The sequence below is a fragment of the Humulus lupulus genome, chromosome 6, assembly GCF_963169125.1.
Source record: "Humulus lupulus chromosome 6, drHumLupu1.1, whole genome shotgun sequence".
Taxonomy (NCBI): domain Eukaryota; kingdom Viridiplantae; phylum Streptophyta; class Magnoliopsida; order Rosales; family Cannabaceae; genus Humulus; species Humulus lupulus.
This window is the reverse complement of record NC_084798.1, coordinates 208,379,237-208,402,537: the sequence shown is the minus strand read 5'-3', so window position 1 is coordinate 208,402,537 and position 23,301 is coordinate 208,379,237. Positions and strand designations below refer to the sequence as shown.

The following is a 23,301-nucleotide window of genomic DNA, read 5'->3' as shown; positions in this document are numbered from 1 at the left end:
CCATGACGAACATATTAAGAGCTTTCCCCACGGGGACAAATCTTACCACACCACAATCACCAACCACTTGCAGTACTAAAACATGCCCGCGACATTCATACATTAATCATGTTCCCTGCTCTTCCACATTCATACCATGCCTCCAACTCCAGCATGCAAATATTACAATTATATATTCATGGAGCAGGTAATCATATGATCACAATTATATACATATTCACGGAGCATATAATCATACAGTCAAGAGTTTAGCCTGGCTCTATCAAAATCTCATGCTCCCTAATACAATGTGTAGGTAAAGCATTTACATTCTATTTAAGCAGTTAAGCACATAACTACAGAAATAGTTACCATTCCTTGAGTGAAGCTATCTTTAGTGACGAGTGTACATGCCCAGCTTGTCTTCAGGAACCCATAAACCTTGACAGGCTCTAATACCAAAATTGTAACGCCCCAACTCCAGGGACCGTTACGGTGCACATTACAAACAATGCTAAACTCGCTAATCGAGTCTTTTGGCCATAAACGTGTAACTAAGTATGATTAGCGGTTTAGGGATTAAATTTTTTTGGTTAAGATATAACGTTTCACTAGAACGTTTACTGTATACATTGGGATCCCAAAAATATAATTTAAAGGTCTATTACAAGAAAATATTTACAACCAGCCGATCTAAGCGGCAAACCAGGGTTCAGCCCTGGTTCCTTTCCTTCAAACCTCGGCCGTGGCGGTCGAGTAGCTGCATATGTACACATCGTCACCTAAGCTCTCCAACTCAAGGATGGTCCAGCTTTCTTTTGCATTTACCTGCACCACATAGCACCCGAGAGCCGAAGCCCAGCAAGAAAACTCAACATTGCATATAAACATTATCAAATGATTATCATTATAATCACACAAAGCTTATAGCTCTTAATCAGATGAGTGAATATCACTTTGAGGTTCTAGAAAACCATACTGGGTGACTGACAAGCAAGTCACTAATTTAAACATAAGAGTGGCTGCTAGGTAAGCCACTAGTCTTAAACAGACAAGAGACTAATAGGTAAGTCTCTAACTTTAAACAGAAGAGTGGCTGCTAGGTAAGCCACTAGCCTTACAGATGAGTGAATGATAGATAAGCTACACAAGCGCTTATAGTATTCATCAAACTTGAGGTCGGTCCGGCATTAATGCTCTTTGAGTCATTCAATGCAGATAATGATTAGATCTAATCTTTATTGGCTTGCGTTGAACACGCTAAGGCCGTCCTGACTTATGAGTCAGCACCGTGTGACCAGTGTCCAGTACCACTGCCGAACCTGACTAATGAGTCACAGCTTCACAGTTGACACTAACACCTCTGCCACTTCTGACTAATGAGTCAGTACCATGCACAAGTAAGCATTGCTACCAAACATATGGCATATGTTGAATATTCAAACGTAGGGCATTCAGCATGCTTACTTAACAGTTGCTAGCACAATTATGATCATGCACAGACACAGAGACTCAAGCTCTGTTCAATCTCACAGTCAATACTCATGGCATGCCCTAATCACATGTTTCCCATGCATCACACTTAATCATCCAGCACACCTCAATAATAACCATATGCTAATGAGCAAGATTTCCAAGCACTCAATATGCTATCAATGTTTACATTTAAACATCCAACATGCATCAAGAATCACCATACATGTCACATATGGGGTGCAGTTTTCTTACCTTTGATTCGAGCTAGAACGAATAAAAGAATGACCCTTGAGAACGATATGGCTTTGAGTCCTTTAGCGATCACCTAACCATAACCAAACAAGGGACACCATCAATAAAATGAACAACATAGGTTTCCAAACCAATATCTAGCCTCCGGGACATCAATCCAAACTAATCCAAGTAGTAGGAACAATCCCAAGGCCTAAAACTATGTTCCCGAGGCCAAAACACTCAAACGGGCTCAACCCTGCTCAAGAGTCGTGGCCCTGGCACCTTGGGCCGCGGCCCCCAGCCATCACTGAAGCAAGGACCGCGGCGCCCAGCAAGCACAAAACTGCCCACCTGCTTCTTCGAGCTAGGGCCGCGGCACCCCAAGAACAGGGTCGCAGCGCCCAACCCAGAACACGCCCAAACTCGATTTTCAACTTCCCAAATCCTCCAAAAACACACCTAAACATTACCAAATCATCAAATCAAGGTTCCCAAGCTTCCCAATGGTCCAAAACCCAAGGTTCAAACGAACTAAAAACTCAACGATTCACAAAATCCAATTCAAAGCTTAGAAACTCTATAAACTCAAAACTTAAACTTAGATTACCTTCAATTAAGTTATTTCCGTCAAATCCTTCTGTTATACCCAAAAATTGGAGATTAATAGCATGGCAATAAAGATGACAAAATGCATCCTAGGAGAACTCAAGAAAGTGGTCTTAGGAGACCCCAAGGAGAAAGTGGTCCTAGGAGACCCCAAGGGTGTGTCCGAGGTAAGCCTCCCAAGGTTTCCTAAGTGTTGGCTCGAAAGTTTCCAAGGTAAGTAGCTAAGGAGGAAGAGTCCCATGCAAGTCAAGAATGGAGACTTAGATTTTGACAAGGAGAGCCTACACAATGTCCGATCGGACATAGTTAGGAGATGCTAAAGGAGAGTGCCTCAGACTTGTCCAAGGTGAGATGCCAAGGAGGATGCCTTGGACCACCTTGGTCCGAGGAGAAGGCCACAAGGTCCGAAGGGACCTTGAATGGAGGAGGTATGCTCGGACCTATCCGAGGTGAGAAGCTTCAAGGAGGTTGCCTCGGACCTATCCGAGGTGAGAAGCCAAGGAGATTGGTTCAAGGAGAAACATGGCATGCTAGAGGAGAGTGCCATGTTAGAGGAGAGAAGTGCATGTCCTACCACCATGCACGTTCGACCCACAAAAACATGTCCTACCACCATGCACGTCCAACCAACACTTGCATGAGTGGTCAGTAGGAGGTGGATCAACTAGCTAGAGGAGACTAAGTCAAGATTCCCAGAAACAACTTCAACAAGATATGCGGGAATCTCTCATTCTTCCCACAAATTGGGGGTTTGTTACATTTTGAATTTTGAATGTTTCTTTGTAATTTAAATGTAATAAATATAATAAAATATCCTGATTCTAAGGGATATCAGTTGTATGACCCTAAGCCTATAAATAGAGGGCTTATGGGATTAGAGAGGGGCTTCTTCTTTCTAGAGAGAGAAAATTGGGTCTGAGTATTCTAGAGAGAGAAAGTGCTGAAATAAGAGAGAATTCTTGTATTTTTGCAATCTGTACTGAAGAAACTCAGTTGGCTCAGTCCATCTGATCTTGAGTACGGATCTATAAATCACAACTCTAAGTGGATTAGGCTATTACCGACAATCGGGGCTGAACCACTATAAAAATCTCCTGTGTTATTTACTTTTCTTGTTTAAACTGTCTGTGTCGTTTTTATTTCTCTTGAAGGCTTGTCGTGTTTGACGTTCTCACATCGTTGGCTAAAAACGCAGTCAACACCTTCGGTTAAGACGCTTCTAATATTTCCTAGGATCGCTATGCCTCGATTCTCGCTTGATTCCGACTCCTAGAACTCGAGATTTCTTCAAAAAGGCTTCAAACGGTAAAATGAGCTAACGAAGGAGAGAGGAAATGTTTTCTAACGTATGGTTCTATCTGACAAGCTACTTCAAGCTTAAGTAACCTCAAATAAAACCTAGTGCTCGGGGTCCCGAAAACACCCCCGAGGATATTATAGTCAAAACTTCCAGAATTTCGTCTTGATCTCAAATACTCCCAATTTATCATCAAATAAACATTCTTATTACCCAATAATTGACCCGTTATGACAAAACCGCTAATCCATTATATATGACCGTCTCATGCCAAATAGCTTGAATATATTTCCATAATGATGGAATCTCATTCATGAATCACAAAATGCACCCAAATACACAATTATGCTCTAAACAGCCCAAATTGCCACAACAATTTAATAAACAATTGTGGGCCCACATGCATGTATATATCATCATATTATAATATAATTCACATAAACATGCATATATTCATTTAATGGCATAATTAAACAAGTATGGCCCTCCCGGCCTACTAATCCAGCCATTAAACCGCATTAGGGACTTCGGGGCATTACATAAATGTTTTTTAAAAAAGTACACTGGTAATCATCGAGGCCCGTCAAGGCTTGTCAAGGTAACATTTATATTTACGTTCAATCGACTTGCATCGAGACCTATCAAGGTTTGTCGAGGCACATTCATACTCTACAACTATTTAACCTCTGTCGATACTCGTCGAGGTCTATCGAGACATGTCGAGGTGACATCCCACTGGGCTTGTTCAGGTCAGTCGAGTCCCATCGAGGCATATCAAGGTGGAGGCAAAAATTTGAAGAAAAAAACCCAAATTTTCCTATTAACAACCCCGATCTAACCTATGAACAAAAAATCACTAGACAAACAAGCGCAGACAAACAAACCAAAAAATGGATCGAGGGCTCACCTTCGTTTTCTTCTGGGTGGCTTCTTCGAGCTTCGGGTCGTCCCCTCCGACATCGTCGCCTCTCCGTTCGTCCTCCGACGCACCAATGACCACGATAAGGATTCGAGCATTACCAAGGGAAGATTTGAGGTTTTTTTTTTGGGTTCTTGTTTTGAGACCGAGAGATTAGAGAATAGATTTGGGGGATTTTTTGGGTTTTGGTTTCAGTACCAAGAGAGTGAAGGAGAGAATAGAGAGAGTGTGGGAAACAAATGCCAGGGGTATTTTGGGAACTAAGGGAAACAATAGTACCAAATTAAGATGTGAATAGTAGATAAGATATTTTTCCATTAGTACCCCAAATAATGGATAAATACTCAAATTTCCCTTTTCATATAATACATGCATATCATGTTTCAAAATGCATGTGTATTAACAAGGGAAATTTGACTATTTATGCATAATGTAGGTGCATATATCAAAAAAATATCATTCTTTAACATCATTCCAAAATAATGCTAGTATTTGTTTGGTTTCCAAAAATACCCTTATCATTTTTTTAGCCTCCATCCGTCTTCTCTCTTGGGTCGCCTTTATTCTTTGGACACCATCCATCCATCCCTTATCAATTAAGATATTAATTTGTGCATTTCGAATAGATCTGTGCATGATTTTTTTGTTTTTTTTGCAATTTTTTTCACAATTTTTAAGATCTGAAACGTAAAAATTTGCAGAAAATTCGATATACCTCGATAGACCTCGATGTCCAGCTCGATGGGCCCTTAAAAGTCATGATTTTCAAGAAAAAAATCATCTGCTTCGATAGACCTCGATGCAAATAATTGCAATTAATAAAAAATGCATAACTTTTCACTCGGGTGTCCGTTTGAGGTGATTTTTTTTTAATTTTAGTATTTTCTTGAGATCTACATGTCTGGGATGTGTACACACATATTTGGGAAGTTGAAAGTTTGAAAACATACCCAACTTTGAAAATATAAGGGTATTATTTTGAACTTTGGTGTGTTTTCAAGCTTTCAACTTCTCAAATGTATGTGTACACATCTTAGATGTGTAGATCTCAAGAAAATACCCAAATTCAAAAAAAAAAAAAACACCTCAAACGGACACCCTAGTGAAAAATTATGCACTTTCTATGAATTGCATCGAGGTATGTCGAGGCTTATCGAGGTGGTATCGAGGCATATGGTTATTTTCATGAAAATCATGATTTTTAAGATATACCTCGATAGACCTCGATGCCCAGCTCAATAGGCCCTTAAAAACCATGACTTTCAAGAAAAAAAATCATCTGCCTCGATAGACCTCGATAGGTCTCGATGTAAATCAATGCAATTGATAGAAAATGCATAACTTTTCACTCGGGTGTCCGTTTGAGGTATTTTTTTTTGAATTTGGGTATTTTCTTGAGATCTACACATTTGGGATATGTAAACACACATTTGGGAAGTTGAAAGTTTGAAAACATACCCAACTTTGAAAATATAAGGGTATTGTTTTTTAACTTTGGTGTGTTTTCAAGCTTTCAACTTCCCAAATGTATGTGTAAACATATTAGACGTGTATATCTCAAGAAAATACCCAAATTAAAAAAAAAATCACCTCAAACGGACACCCTAGTGAAAAGTTATGCATTTTCTATTAATTGCATTGATTTCCATCGAGACCTATTGTAACGACCTCCTTTCTTAACATACATATATATTGTAAAAAAAACAATTTTAACCTGAATATGACAATACTGAAATTCTGAATTTACAAAAACTTTATTAAACAATACATAAATTAATGTTCATAACTTCAAACCATACAATACCCACGAACTAAATAAAAACTTTATCTTGCATACAAATCTTAATACTTTTATAAATAATTTTTTTCGTGGCGTTACTATACCTTAACGTAGAATTAAAGATGTATCCAACCGATAAATTTAAAAGCTTTATGTAAATTACAACGTTTATGAAATACTTTTAAAGTTTTATGTATATTATAAAGTTCACAAAATACTTTTTATGAAATATAAATATAAAATCAAGTTTCTCGTTTATTTATAAAATAGCGTAGCAGAACTCCACTCCCTTGAAGTCAGTCCCATATGTACAGTCATGTTGGCTCCACGTATACTCATCAACAATTTATATTTGAGGCCTCTTACCTACAATACAAAATATTTTCTGATGAGCTAAGGCTCAGTACGTAGAATAACTACCTCATATGCATTAAAATAAATGTGCAACATGTTATGTATTTTCTTTCTTTCACTTTCCTTTCTTTTGGGCCCTAGAGGATGCTGCTGCCGGCCTTACATAGGGAATCACATTCCCACCTGAACATAAACATGATAATAGGGAATTTCTCCCTCATAAACATTCATTATATAGGGAAGTACATCTCCCTCCTTACATTTTTGGGACGTAGGTCTCCCAAGCAGCACCTCTACTTTAACGCTTTCAATAACTTGTTTGTGAACATTAAGCGTGCTTATGCATAAGAAACATAACATTCTTAAGAATAACTTATGCATAACAACATGGCAGGATAACATATAAAGCATATAAATGCACATAAGACACATAAAAGACTTGTATTGTAGATGAGGATTCTACTTACCTTGCGTCTTGATAAAACAACCGAAATTGTTAGCTTCCTGATAAAAACACAAACTATTAACTTACATAAAATCTACATGATGTAATTTTAGTTTATAGTTGTTGTTATTTTATATTTTTTTTATTTCTATTTTATTGTTTATTTTATGTCCAGGCATATGGTCATACTATAATTGTCCATGGCAAGATCCCGGTCTAACAGTCGTGGTCATGGTCATGGTCATACGGAAATCTCTAGGTCATAGTATCAGTCCATAATAATAGGGAATAAGGTCATATAATAAAAGTCCAAAGTGTGACCATAGCATATAATAGTTTAGGGGCTGATTGGTAGTTAATTCAAAATTATAGTTTTAGAAAATTATTTTCAAATCAAATGATTTGAAAATATTAAATTTAAAAATAAATTATAAGTTTTTGAAATCTTGAATGGTTTAGTGTTTTTTAAATTTGAAATTCATAAAATACAAAGAAAACAACAAATTATTGTTTTCTATTTTGCTCAAGGATTTTAACTCAATTTTCAAAAATGGTTTTTTTTATTTTTTAAAACAAATGTGCCAATCAAGTTTTCATGAAAGTTTTCATTTTTTAAGTTTTGAAAATGATAAAATCATTTTTGAAACCCTTACCAATCACATACTTATATTTCAATTTTTTTTTTGGCATTATAAAATATGACGACATGGTAAAATAATCCATATATAAATTTTAGAATTTTAATGGCATAGTAAAGTAATCTATATAACTTTTGGCATTATAATGACATGGTAACATAATCCATATATAAATTTTGGCATTATAGTAAAATAATTTATATATAAATTTTGGCATTATAACGGCATAGTAAAATAATCTATATATAACTTTTGGCATTATAACGGCATAGTAAATTAATCTATGTATAAATTTTGGCATTATAACGGCATAGTAAAATAATCTGTGTATATATAATAACTAAATAACTGAAATGAAAGACTCGGGAAAGAGCTTACCTAAAAGGTTTTCGTAGGCTAGCGTTACGGACAGAACTTCGCCTAGATCTTCGAGGTTTAGAACTTTAGAAGGGTGTTAAGAAGATTTTTGAGTAGAGTAAGAGAAAGAAAATGAGGTTTTGTGATTCAAGATGAGTTTTGGAAGGGCTATTTATAGGAAAATTTTGGGTTACTATGCTAATAAAATATTTAAAATATCAAGCATAGTGGAATAATAAAATATTCAAAATATAAGCATGGTGGTTTGCTAAAGTCATCATTGTATCACTACTGCATCATCATGTGGGAACCATGGGGTGGACCCCGCTGTGGGACCCATGCGGACCCCATTGTGGGACCCACTATGAATAGTACCTGGTGAATAGTAAAAAAATGAAAATTTCTCAATCTTCTTATATTACCTAGTCCAACATTTTTTACTCACAAACTTTTCTGAAAAAGTTTCTCTAACATCCATAAGTTAATTATTCTCATGTGTTAGTTACTTCAACAACTTAGAATTGTTAAAATCCCACAATAGAATACACCTATATCCCCAACGATCAAGTCACTATTCACCAACGATCATAGCGGCTAGTTTTTTTCCTATAAATACTTGTTCCTTCAACCATTTACTTGCACAACTTCTTCATCTCTTAACCTTCTATATAGAATTCATCATCAAAACATGAATTTATCTTTATTGTTCATAACTTTAGTGATTGTTTGCTTGTACTTAACATCATTCTATGGGTATTATACTAATGAAATGCCCATGAATATTATAGTTGCATATTCATTAGTTATTCTTCTACTTTACTTAATAGCTCTAGCATTCGATTAACATTGTAATGCACTCAAAAGTATGAATAAAATATCTTCTCTTATTTTTCATAATTGTTATAATGCATTTGTAGAAAGAAGTGGGAGTTACACCTATCAAGGCTTATCGAGATCTATCGAGGCAAGTGGTTTTTTTCATGGAAATCATGATTTTTAAGGGCCCATCAAGCTGGGCATCGAGGTATATCGAGGTCTATCGAGGTATATCTTAAAAATCATGATTTTCATGAAAAAAATCATATGTCTCAATACCACCTCGATAAGCATCGACATACCTCGATGCAATTCATAGAAAGTGCATAATTTTTCACTAGGGTGTCCGTTTGAGGTGATTTTTTTTTTAATTTGGGTATTTTCTTGAGATCTACACATCTAAGATGTGTACACACACATTTGGGAAGTTTAAAGCTTGAAAACACACCAAAGTTCAAAATAATACTCTTATATTTTCAAAGTTGGGTATGTTTTCAAACTTTCAACTTCCCAAAGATGTGTGTACACATCCCAGACGTGTAGATCTCAAGAAAATACTCAAATTCAATTTTTTTTTTTACCTCAAACGGACACCCGAGTGAAAAGTTATGCACTTTTTATTAATTGTAATTATTTGCATCGATGTCTATTGAGGTCTATCGAGGCCTATCGAGGTTTATCGAGACAGATGATTTTTTTCTTGAAAATCATGATTTTTAAGGGCCCATCGAGCTGGGCATCGAGATACATCGAGATTTATCGAGTTTTCTGCAAATTTTTACGTTTCAAATCTAAAAAATTGTGAAAAAAAACAAAAAATCATACACAGATCTATTCGAAATGCATAAATTAGTATCTTAATTGATAAGGGATGAAATGATGGATGGATGGTGTCCAAAGAATAAAGGTGACCCGAGAGAGAAGACAGATGGTGGCTAAAAAAATGATAAGGGTATTTTTGGAAACCAAACAAATACTAGCATTATTTTGGAATGATGTTAAAGAATGATATTTTTTTTATATATATATGCACCTAAAATATGCATAAATACCCAAATTTCCCTATGAAAATCAAATAATTAAGAATTCTTTTATTAAAAAAAATTATTACGGATAAATTCTATACATATAAATGAATGGTAAATACATTACATTGTTATGAGTTTTATTTTCAATATTTTTTTTTATTCTTACAATTTAAAATTTTATTTTATGCATTTTTTTCTAATTAATAAAAATATAAAGAATTGAAAGCTAAAATACCGAAAAAAGTAATTAAAAAATAAGTGATGCATGTATAGTTCACATTTCTATATTTTTTAAATTATAAACTAGTAACAAACACTAATCAAACTATGTTGATCGTAGGGGTGCTTATCCGATCCGATCTGATCCAACTTTTTTGCCTCTAATCCAATTAAAGGTTGGATGTTGAAAATAAGCATCCAATCCAATCAAATTTTGCTTCAAAATCTAATTCAATCCGATCCAATTATAATTGGATTGGATTGATTTTTTTAATCATGTTTTTTTTTTATCTCTTAACTTAAATTTCAATATTAAAAAGATTAACAAGTAAAAAAATATAAAAAAAATCATACAAAAAACTAACGATATTTAGTAATAATACTACATTAAGACCTTAAAATTACCACATTAAGTCCTTAACATGATTCATTTACAAATGAAATATTAAGCTTACACCACAATTATTAAAATTTAAAACTAGTAAGTCTCAAACTAATAACTAAAGTACTAATATAACATGAAAATAATAACAATAATATCTCCAAAGTGCTAACAACATCAAAACAACAACAATAATAATATTACTAAATGACAACCAATATAAACTAACGTAATTAAATATATTGATATTTAATATAATATATATTTTTTAATTAAGGTTGGATTGTATCGGTTCCTAATTGGATTTTCAGAGTGTCATCCAACAACCGATCCAATCCAATTAATATCCAACTTTTCAAATCCAAGCCAATTTTTTGTAATTGGATTGGTTCGGGGTAATTGGATTGGTTTGGATCTTGAGCACCCCTAATTGAGCGCATCATTATTTTTAAATATTGCAACAAATTAACTAAGTATAGAAAATACTTTTATTTTAATGGAAAAAATTTGAAGTATAAAATGATAAATAAAATAAAGTGTTTATACCTTTTTGGACCCTGTGTTTTTTCCCATTACCTGTTTGGACCCTGTGTTTTGACAAATTACTTTTTGGACCATATGTTTTGTAAAATGATTAAAATAGAACCCTAAACCCGATTTTGGTCAATGTTTTCTCAACTAAAATCACAAATAATTTACCAAACTAACAATTCAGAATAAAAATAAAATCATTCTGCTTAAAAACTGTGTTGTTATATTCAATTTTTTCTTCATCAAAATTGAGATTAGGGTTCTATTTTAACCATTTTACAAAACATAGGGTCCAAAAAGTAATTTGTCAAAACACAGGGTCCCAACAGGTAATGGAAAAAAACACATGGTCCAAAAGGTATAAACCCTAAAATAAAATAAATATAATTTTTGGAAAGAAATTAATAATTATATTAAAAAATAAATTTTTAAACATTCTTTTTAAAGCAATAAGATAATAAATGTTAGCCCTAGGTAAAAATCAAGTTATAGGTCATTAATTTAATTCTAATCAAATTAATCACAACCATTAAATAAAGATCTAACGGTTAAAATTAATGTAACTATTGATGTAACCATGGAGTCCTAACATTTTTTTTTAATATAATTATTTATTCATGTGATCAAGCCAGCAACTACTTATAGTTGGTTTTAAGCCTCAATGGAGTAATCTAGTGGTGGGTATTATTTGTAACAGGTAATAGAATAAGACCAAATGGTAAGCATTAAAAATGGTGGAAACCAAAAGCAAGAATAGAAAACTTTTCGTTCTATAAATACAATTTTATATTTGTGTAAAAGGCAAAACAAAAAGTGAGGTACACATGTTTTAATTCATTTAATTTTAAGTCTAGGACTACAGGCTCTAAGTTAATCAAATTCTTAGTCAACATACTCTGTATTTTATGTCAATTTTTTAATGATAACATTACTAATAATAAAACCAATGCAAAAATAGATCGCAAGGTAATGTGAGATGAGTAAAAATGTAATCTTTCCTTAGTTTTAAGAAAATAATAGAAACTATAAGGTAACTAACTAATTGGAGAACAACATATACAATTCAAAACCATCAAATCAAAGATATTAATTATGTATTTTCCGGAAGGATCAAAAGATACATGGGCAAACTTAGTCCCCATGAGAATCCAAAATAATGTTAAGAGAAGAGAATGAAAAGAGACACAAGTCAATGTTGATCTACATATGATATGGTACAAGGTAAAAGTGAGAAACGTAGAAGAGCTTAATTGGTGTTAAGGGCATGGAGAGTTGGGTAGTCTCATATACTTGACATTTACAAATTAAGATAAGAGACTTTAAAGTACTAGTCTCCATCTGTTCAAGAAAACCTCATCCCCATGTTAGCTTTCTCTGAAGCTCAATATGCAACCTGCTGAAATTCTAAACCCCATTAGCCATGCCTATTCTGCCAACTGTAGAAAAAAAAGATGTATCAAACAAAACACTAAGATCCAACTTCACTACATTACAGATCCCTATAACAATCTCGTTCGCCAATCCGAGTGAGTCATTCAATGAGACTTTTGCACACCAGATAGCCATGAACGGACTCTGATGCGTCATGCAATGTGTTTCTTAGCATATAAATCTGTAGCCTACTTTGCACCTGAAGGTTATTTCAGACAACTACTCATCATCAGGTTCAGTGGAAAAGTCTGGTTCTTCAGGTTTTCGTAACTTTGGCATCTCATCCTTGACCTTTTGAGCTCCTCTTCTGGTGTTAGCAGCAAACCTTGAGGCCAATATCGTAACACCAAGATTCATTTTTGCCTTTGAAGCACTAGCACGGCTAGAATATGCTTCCTCTTCTTCTTCTTCTTGTTCATTCTCATAGGCTACTTGCTCTTCCACAGCAAATGATTCCTTAATGCTTAGATCCTTTGTAATCTTCCTTTTCTTGTACCGACGCCAAGCAGCCTGAATAAAGCAGGCAGCCCATGTTCTCCAATGGTGGGAGTAAAACCGGAAGGTGTGCTGAAGCTTCTTGCTATGTAAGCGCCTAAATTGGTTGGCAACAAATTTGAGATCTTCAGCACGTAATGCAAAAGCTTCAACTTCATTCAGTGCCCTGACTGTTCTAGTTGAAGAAGGCAAGTTCATGGTAGATTTAGGAAGCAAAGCCCACGACAGTAATTCTTCCCCGCAAAAATCCCCTGGTCTCAATGTGATTGAATTGAAGAAACCAGTTCGACCTCCATTGGTAGTAGAACTATCCAGTGTACCTCTAATAATGAAAAGCATCTCGGTAACAGGGTCACCCTCACGAACAATGTAGGTCCCAGCTGTACTTAGGGAGGATACTAGTCGCTCACATATTGCATCGAGCAATTGATCATCCATCTGTGAAAAGAAAGGTACCTGTGGAATGATAAAAAAATTGTGGTTAAAGTGCTAATGCAGAAGCAAACTTACAAGCTATCAAAATTTACAACTGATAGGACACTCAAAAAAATCTGGGAATCATTTCCCGAAATCAACATAACAGCTGATGAAATAGGGTTAAAACACTATTCAAATGGATGCCAATATTGCTTGTGCAATGTTAGATGGCGTCATCAAGGAAAATCCATATGAAGGCATAAACTTTCAATAATATCCAGTGCTTAGTTTTTTTGAAAGAAAAAATTATATATTATTAAAGAAATAGGAAAAGTTGCACTATAGGATGGAAGTCTGTAAGTTAGCAAGGGAATAGGAGTTAGGAGTTAGGTTCATGGTAAAACCAGAAAAGTGATAAGAATATTTTCTCCAGTACAGGTGAGATGATCAAATGCATTGATAGTAAACAATAGAACATTGGATAATGGGTACCAGGAAATATCATACCCGTCGAACTAAATCCAAGCATAGATGACGTTGGATATCCCGACTAAGATCAGTAGGTAACCCATGAAGGATGGATTCTTCATCAACCCCTCGAGTTGCTAGCCACTTGTATTGAACAAAACGCCGAACACGCCGTCTTAAATCTTCAGGGAGTTGGCGATGCCTCATCCATTCCTCAGTGTCTCGTCGTTTAAGCCTCCACTCCTCGAGCCTCACGGTGATTGATTGCAGATAGGTCTACATTAAGAAACACATTGACTGTTCAATATCAAACTAGCGAGAATATATTATCATGAGAGAATAATAAACAAACTGGCAAAAACTATTAGTTGCTCCCACCCCTACAGTTCGTCTAACATAACCTTGAAAGAAGTAAATTTCATAGATCAGATAGATCATTAACATTACTAGATTATTAACAGTATGAAGAACTGGGTTTGAAACTGTAGTATGCTTTCAGTATAATACTATGTACTACTACATTCTCTCAGCACGAATACTCCCACACACAAAATGCAGTGGGACAAAAATATTTCAAATTGTTTTCTGATAGTAAATGTTTAGCAGAAACATAAAAGCTGCCCAACCCAATTTGAGCTAGAGAGATTAAAATCCTAGTGCAAAAAGGTGTGAGTTTTTTCAACCAGAGTGCTTAAACTTCTAGATGCAATTAACTGACAAAATAAGGAATTGAAAAAGTCTATAAACACTCATCCAAGAGAATTATACAATCAGTGAACAAGAAACATGAGAATATAATAAACATAAAAACTTTATTAAATAAAAGAGAAGTAAGTTGAATGGCAAGAATCAATAGCAAGGCTTTTCCCACTACCTGCATATTCCCGATCAAATGGGAAAATAATACAAGACCCAAAATGGCAATGAGAATGGCAAATAACGTCTCTCCTATAAATGTACTTGTCGCCAAATTCTGCCCATATGAGCTGAGAATATGAGGAATAAAATACTGTCAATAACTCAGAAAACTTATAAAATCCTAATGTCATCTACTTGAACCTATTTCAAACAAGAAAAGACTCCATCAATTTTTCTTTTTACCACTTGGAAATAAATGCAAAATGTTCCAAGCACTGAAGAATAGCACTATTACCCTACAGATCTCAGTACACTGAAAAAATATTGTGTACAACCAGTAACTACACGGTATATATAATGATCTTGAAACTACAGATGATACAATTTGTTATGAAAGGAGAGCATGGACCATCCACACAAGATGACGAACATATGTTTGAATCAAATTCCTTGCAAAAAAATAACTCCCATAAATGTAGCAACTGTAGCACTGTGGTTAGCATCAAAACTGTAGCACAAACTTAAAATTCCTTGTCCATAAAACCAGTGCTTTATGGAATCTTCTCAAAGTCCAAGATTCTCAGTAATGTAATAATTTGAATAAACTCCATATCAAAGTTTCTGCATGCTGAGCAGCCATTGGAGCTTCCTCTGATCTTTATTAATTTATTTGCATAAATCAAGTTCATCTCTGGCAATTCCTCTTTGCCTAAGATACTTTCAAAAGGCAGGTGTTATAATAAATTGGATACTTGATGCCATATTAATAGAAGCTCACACTCTCTATTGCTTTCATTGTTGCTGCCACTTGCATGGGATTACAGGTGGTAGAAACTATTTGTCTTTATAGGGATTACCATTGGTGTACTAAAAGTAAATAAAGTGATTTTCCGAGCCATTATTTTGTTCTTTTCCTAGACATATTATCTTGACAGCATATCCACTTCCTAAAGATGCACTTTAAGGACACCCCCGCACAAGTAGAAACAATGATAAAATTTTCGAACCAGCCAAAAGCTGAAAAAAGTATACCAAAAAAATAAAAGAGAACAAATGATGGTAATACAATATTTTAACACAGCAATCTAGATAATGAACTATTTATTTAATGCATGGATATGACATATCATCTTTATGGAGTCATGGTGAATGTTTACTTCACCAGGACACTTATTGTTACCTCAAATTCTGCAAGCCCCACCATAAACAATAGAAATATTTTTCAATGAAGTTTGATGAAACAACTTTTTTTGCCACTGCATTTTCAAATAAGCCATATTTGAACTTTTTAGTATCAGGCTTGCAGCTATTAAACACACTTGTCGCATTTGCCCAACTCATGCGCTTCTCCCCGTTGAAGGAATCACAATCTAAATAATACAAATCGCAACCACCAATGCCTTCCTTTCGACAAAAGGATTTCCAACAAGAGGTATACCGATCAACTGACAGCAGATACCACGCTGCCCCTAGAACCTGCAGATACATTTAAGTGTAAATTGGCATTCCTTTATGGGGCTTACAACTGAATGTTAGACAATGCGAAGAATAAAATCTCCTTTAGGTAAACAAAGACAGACAAAAGATTAAAGCAGAAAACAGCTAAAGGGGAAAAGGGGAAAAGGGAATTACATACATGACTAGCCAACATGTACAACAGCAGATTATATGCAGCGCCTGCCCAGGCGGTCTTTGTGACCACTCCAGTTGCTTTTATTATTTGTGAGCTTAATGGAAAAATCAAATATAACCGTGGAACATATTGGAGCAGAACAATTAGTGCAAGGGCATTGTTGTTATGATCAGTTCGAGCACTTCTTGTTGCTGGTATAATAAACCATATGACAATCTGCACAATGTAGTACAATTAGCTCTCCTGGAAAAAATTAGGACACAACAACAGTATAGATCAACGCAAACCTCAAAACACAGGAAAATTTCATCTACCAAATTTCTCACATTCGGTAAGAGGTAAGAGTTTTACAATTTGTAAAAACATTTCCAAGAAAATAAATGAAAAGCAAAAGTTCCATATGCAGTTAAGCATCATTATTAGCAAGTATTTACAAATCTCCTTCACATTACAACAAAGTTGCATTTAAACAGAAAGGAAATTTCTAATTACGCATTTGTTAAAAAATCTTCAACAAGAAAAACCAGAAAATAGAACTCTAAAAATTACCTGAGGCAGAGGCAATGTAGCAATGAGGTCTATAAAGAAATCAGATCTAATGTACCTCCGAGCAATCTTCTTTGGATCCATCACAAGCTCACCCCTCCCAAACACTCGAGTGTTAGGTGCAACATAAGCCGTTCGGAACTTTATAATCATGTGCAATAAATAAAATATGTCCGCAAGAGTCCTAAAGCAAGTCGCAACAATCCGTAAATTAAAGTCTGTCTTCACACATGATGAGTCTTCATTCCCTCCCACCACGGGCAAGTAAAAATACAGTGGGTCAACAAAAAGTGCTACTAAACATGAGACAATGAAAACCCGGTTCCATTGTAACATGATCTCACCACCTGGGTCGAGAATTCTGTTGCGCCAAGGCTCATGATCTTCTGGAAATACCTTAGACCTACCTATTTTGAAAGTATCAGAAAATTTAATTTTACCCCCAAGAATTCCACCATCGGATTCCAGTAATGAAGATGATGGAACCTTATATCCAGATGATGACCTATCAACCCACTGAGGACCATGTTGATCCCACACAGATTCCTTTTGATGTTTCCCATCTGAACGAAACCTGGAATGTTAAGGGGGAAAAATTGTTGACATTTCCCAATGAATTTTAGTGGACCTCAGGAAGTTGTCTTTCAACAGAAACTGAAGTTTTAAGCACAAGAAAAGGAAGTCCCTCCCTAAAACCCAAATGACAATATATAACATGAAAATGTTCAATAATCCTAGAAACAAAAATTATTATACAAAAGAAGTATGTTCTATGTTGTTTTGGCTTCAGCTGCAGAAGAGCTTCTATTCTATTCAACTAAAGGGACTTATTCCTCTTTGTTCCCATCTTTTTATATTCCCAATACTAATCAAAGTCCATTTGTTTAACACAGACCAGAGACTTTCCCATATATTTTCAGAAACCAAACAAAGCATTAAGTACCTATCAAGGAAATGTTCAACATATTTTGAAAAACCCATCTCAACCAAAACCCAAACTTAATGAATAAACATTTAGCCTTCACAGGTCCTAATCACAAATTGAAAACAAATATTACATTAGTTTCAGTCCAAAAGAAAACTTTCAATTTCCCATGGGTCCCAATATACTAATAGAAATCTCACATATGTCAATTTTCTAAATTCTTTCAATAAATACACTTAATAAGGCCCCCAAATATGTAAGATCACAACAAAATTTGAAGAGAATTTCAAGCAAAAACCATTGAGCTAGCTGAATTAGTTCTCTATAAATCCACAAATTACAGCAAAATCAAAGACTTTCATACAGTTCATCCCCAACCAAATTGAGACTAAAATCAATAAAATTAAAGAAGTGTACCTAACAAGCTTTTCCTTCTTGAACTCCATACCCAGAACAAGTAGAAGAAAGAATGAGAGAGCTGAAATCAATGAACTTCAAAACCCTAACATGGCCAAACAAATATCTCTCTCTAAAGAGAGCACTTTCTCTCTCTAGATTGAGGAATCTGATGATGAGCTCAGTGCAAACGTCGGGAATGGTAGGAAGAGAGGGAAAGAGAGTCGAAACTGTGAAGACTTGTTTGGTAGTTGTTGGTTATTATAGCCATTTGAACGCGCTAAAAAAGCAATAAACCAAACGCGGCCCTAAGGGAGTCAATAAATAGTTGACACAGTAAAGTGAATATACATGCCACGTAGCCACCTATTATTGGCTGATTTTGTCTCTTTTGGTCCACTTGGAAATGTTTTATGATATTTACTGTCTTTTTATCAAATTAATAAAATAAAATATATTCTTTGATCTGTGATCTCCTCATTCAATATTAAATTAATTAATTATGTTGCCCATTTGGAAAATTTTGGGTTGGTTTAACTTTAATTTTAGTTAAGATCTACATTTTCACACTGAACTTTTTTTTTTAATTGCTCAAAGAAGTTGTTCAAATTGTAAATGTTCTCTTTCAATTTTGTTGAATAAGTTTGATTAGGACAGGGTTTTATCATATGCCATATTTTATTATAAATAATAGAATAAATTGTGGCTTAAATACTTAATAATTTTAAAAAGTTATATTTGTATATTTTATTTTTGTTAAATACATTCAATGTCTTTAAAATATTACACTTTTATATATATATATATATTTTTTTTTTGCGGTAAATATGCTTAATATTTTTAAATTGTTACATTTTTATACTTATTTGTTATTATTTTGATAAATAATAAGAAAGTTTTTGGAAAAAAATAGGGTTTTAATTATTTTTTCTTTTTTATTCGTTCTCACAATAACTATTTTAAATTAAATATTAATAAATATTTTTATTAAAATTAATAAAAATGATTTAAACTAATTAAAAACTTATATTTTTCATCAATTTAAAATATAATTTTTTTAAAAAAATAAAGAAAAAATATAAGCTTTAATCATTTTGATTAATTTTACTAATCTTAATTTTTTTTTATTATTTTGAAAGTGAAAATAATTTAAATCTTATATTTTTTCATTCACATTCTTATTATTTCTCAATTTTTAAAAAATAAGTATAAAATTTTTTTGGGCATAACAATGTAATATTTTGGATACATTGAATATATTTACCGTAAAAAAAAAAAGTATAAAAGTGTAATATTTTAAAAATATTGTGTATTTTAGCTGCAATTTATTCTAAATAATATTATTATTAATGGCATTTTCAAATAATTTATTTTGATTTTTTTATTAAAAAAAGTGTATTCTTTTTTTTTAATTAAACATGTAAAGACGCCTCCAACATCAGACAATGTAAATAATATATTTGAATAAAAATATTACTGAATATTATATTGGTCACAACATTTAGTATTATACACAAATAAACAAATGTTATATGCAATATTATTTGGAACTTAAAATTTTCTAAATTGTATGATTATTGAATTTTAAATAAATAAATACAAAAATAATAATGTTGCTAAATTTAACACAATCTTTAGTATTCATTTGATTTTTTTTAATTGTGCAAAATTTGATACTTTATTAATAATATGTTTGGTAAAAGTGACTTTTGGAGCATATCATGTTTGGTAAGAGAGACAAATGGATGAATAGGAAAAATAAAGAGAAGAGTTATTCCTCAAAATCTCAAAAAAAAAATGAGAGAATTGGAGAATGTAACAAAAAAAATGAATAAAATTACATGAATACCCTCTGAATAATTTAAACATATATATATATATTTTATAATAATTAATTTAGTAATTTTGATATTAAATTTTCTATCCATTCTTCTCATTTTTCTTTTAATACCAAACAACTCAAAGAAAAAAGTGTCTCATCTTCATCCATCAAATTATCTTATCTTCTTAAAAGGTGTCTCCATCCTTCCTATCAAGTCTAACCTAAAATTTAAGTAAATTTGGTAAAGTATAAGATAATGCCAAATTGAACATATCAATAAACATTAAATTTTTAATAAATATTCATTAAAATTGACCAATTAAAGTTATTCTATTTAAAACTCATTCCTTGTAAAATTTATTATGTATTTATTAATTATTATAATTTTTTAATGCTTTTATTTTCCAATATTATTAAATTTGTATATTATGTATATAACATTTGTTGATACTAAATATATTATTTAGCCAAATTTTTTTATCTAAATTTATCATTGGTAATACTTTGTATTTAAAATGATCTTAGAGATAATAATAAAAATAGTTTATACTTTTTTAAACTCTATGTTTTGTCTCATTATCTGTTTGGATCCTATGTTTTGACAAATTACTTTTTGGACCTTATGTTTTGTAAAATGGTTAAAATAGAATCCTAAACTCAATTTTAATGAAGAAAAAATTAAATATAACAACACAGTTTTTAAGCAGAATAATTTTATTTTTATTCTGGATTGTTAGTTTGGTAAATTATTTGTGATTTTAGTTCAAAAAATATTGATCAAAATCGAGTTTAGGGTTCTATTTTAACTATTTTATAAAATATAAGGTCCAAAAAATAATTTATTAAAATACAGGTCCAAACAAATAATGAGACAAAACACAAAATTTAAAAAATAATATACCCTAATAAAAAATAAAATACAATTATGGCGGGAGGACAAAAAAGAACTCACGACTAAAACACGTTGTTTGGCTTTGCTTCTAACATTGACTTTGACGCACGTGACACTAATCTTCTTTGTATCTATCAATAGTAAGGGAATTGAGATTATGCCACAAAATCCAATTTCTTTCTTCTTTGAATTTTTTTATTTTATAATACAATTTTAAAACTTCATAAATATACATATATATATATATTGACACTAGGGAAAGAAATTCGAACTAAAAAAAAGTAATAACACTATATTATGTCTATCAACACTATAAACATATATAAATATGTTAGCATTTATATGAAATTAACTACTTTTTCAAACAAAATATGATTACGTACTTGTATAAGTCGTGACAAATAGTTTTAAAATGTTTAAATTCATGATATTTTAAATTTGCCATATTTTTTTAATTTACATATTACTATTATCATGTTAAAATTAAAACAATACTTTATATTTGACGAATTGGTATAAAGATATCAAGAATGTTTGATACAAATATAATTATGTTATTTATATAATGATATCATGATATTTTTTAAATGATTAAAAATGAAAATGACAACCATATTTGGTGGATGGAATTCTTTTACCCTTTCCACGTCATTACAAAGAAATCTTTGTCTTTTTTAATGAGATTTTAGGATGAATACTTTTAAGATTTTTGTAATTTGGTAATATAATTTTAGGGAAATTCTATTGTAGGGGCTTAAAAAGAGCCCTATCAATGAGACTTTTGTGTATTCTCGATCCGTAAATAGTTTTTGGCGTGATTTTTTTTTTTATAACCGTGTATTTTGTAGTTATTTAGAGCATCATGCAAATTTTTCAAAAAATTTCGAATAATTTACAGTGTCGAAAACTAGGTTTAAACATGTTGTTTTCCACGAGCATAAAAAAACATTAGTTATGCATGCAACAACCTGTTTTGAACCTAGTTTTCGGCACTGTAAATTATTCAGAATTTTCTGAAATTTGCAGAATGCTCTATATAACTATAATATATACGGTCATACAAAAATCGCGACGAAAACTGTTCACGGGTCAAGAATACACAAGAGCCCCACCGGTGGGGCTTCAAAGGTGGGGCTCTTTTTTAAGCCCCTAGAGTATAATCTCCCTATAATTATATATATAAGACAATTCTCATATAGGGGCTTCACTTTAAGTCATACCAGTGGGACTCTTCATTGTTCTCGACCCAAGAACAGTTTTCGAATTTTTTTTTATGACCGTGTATATTGTAGTTGTTTAGAGCATCCTACAAATTTTTAAAAAATTATGAGTAGTTTACAGTACCGAAAACTAGGTTTAAACATGTTGCTTTCCACGCGCATAAAAAAAATTAGTCACGTGTGCAACAACATGTTTGAACTTAGTTTTCAGTACTGTAAACTATTCAGAATTTTTTGAAAATTTGCAGGATGCTCTAAATAGCTACAATATACATGGTCATAAAAAAAATCGCGCCGAAAACTGTTCACGGATCGAAAACACTGAGAGCCCCACCGGTAGGGCTTAAAGTAAAACTCCTATAAGAGAATTGTCCTATATAATTATGCAGAGCAATTAAACAATTAATAAGGAAAAAAAAAAAGAAAATAAAGAGATTTTTTACGTGGTTCAGCAGTTAAAATCTGTCTACGCCCACGAGTCACTTTTATCAGAGTTTGCATTAAAGCTTCAAGAAAGAGCAATTTCCACATAATGTTTCTCAGTGGCCAATTGCGCCTGAATACAAATGACTAAATCAATGTTATTTATAGACCTGGTTACAAGAATATATTCTCACAAATTTAGGGAAGTTACAACATAATATTCAAATTTAAATTCAAATGAATATCTGAATAATACAAATTAAATACATTATTAAATAAAAAATCTCTTAAAAATAAAGTTAATTGTACACTGTTTTAACCAATCCCACATAAATAAAGATTTCATAACAGCATCTTCGTGTATCACTTTAACGCGTATTTGAGCTAGATCACTGCCTCAACGCGCTTTCGAGATGTAATGACCCAACTATTTCTAAGACCTTGGACCATTAAAACTACTAGACATAGCTACTATTTTAGGAAACAAACATAAGAAAGAACATAACTTTATTTAAAACTCAAACTATTATATCAAATACAAGATAATATAAATAAAAATGTGATATGGTATGAGATCCCATTGTTATAAAACATAAAACATAAACTTTAATTGTTTAAATACTATTTGCGGAATTACATCAAAACATAATTTAAAAGACTTAAGAATAAATAACGTCATCCTCAATCGACACACAGTCCATTCATCCTTAATAC

General features: G+C 32.7%; 1 protein-coding gene across 1 annotated transcript; it reads right to left on the bottom strand.

Annotated features, from left to right (window-relative positions):
- Positions 1–12,118: 12,118 nt before the first annotated feature.
- Positions 12,119–18,459, bottom strand: LOC133783061 (cyclic nucleotide-gated ion channel 17). Its single transcript, XM_062222592.1, has 7 exons — positions 18,252–18,459; positions 16,913–17,483; positions 16,367–16,579; positions 15,911–16,206; positions 14,747–14,858; positions 13,912–14,148; positions 12,119–13,443 (listed from the first exon to the last, which is right to left on the bottom strand). The coding sequence occupies exons 1-7, from the start codon at positions 18,278–18,280 to the stop codon at positions 12,712–12,714; spliced, it is 2,190 nt and encodes a 729-aa protein (XP_062078576.1). The 5' UTR covers positions 18,281–18,459; the 3' UTR covers positions 12,119–12,711.
- Between the last annotated feature and the right edge of the window lie 4,842 nt (positions 18,460–23,301).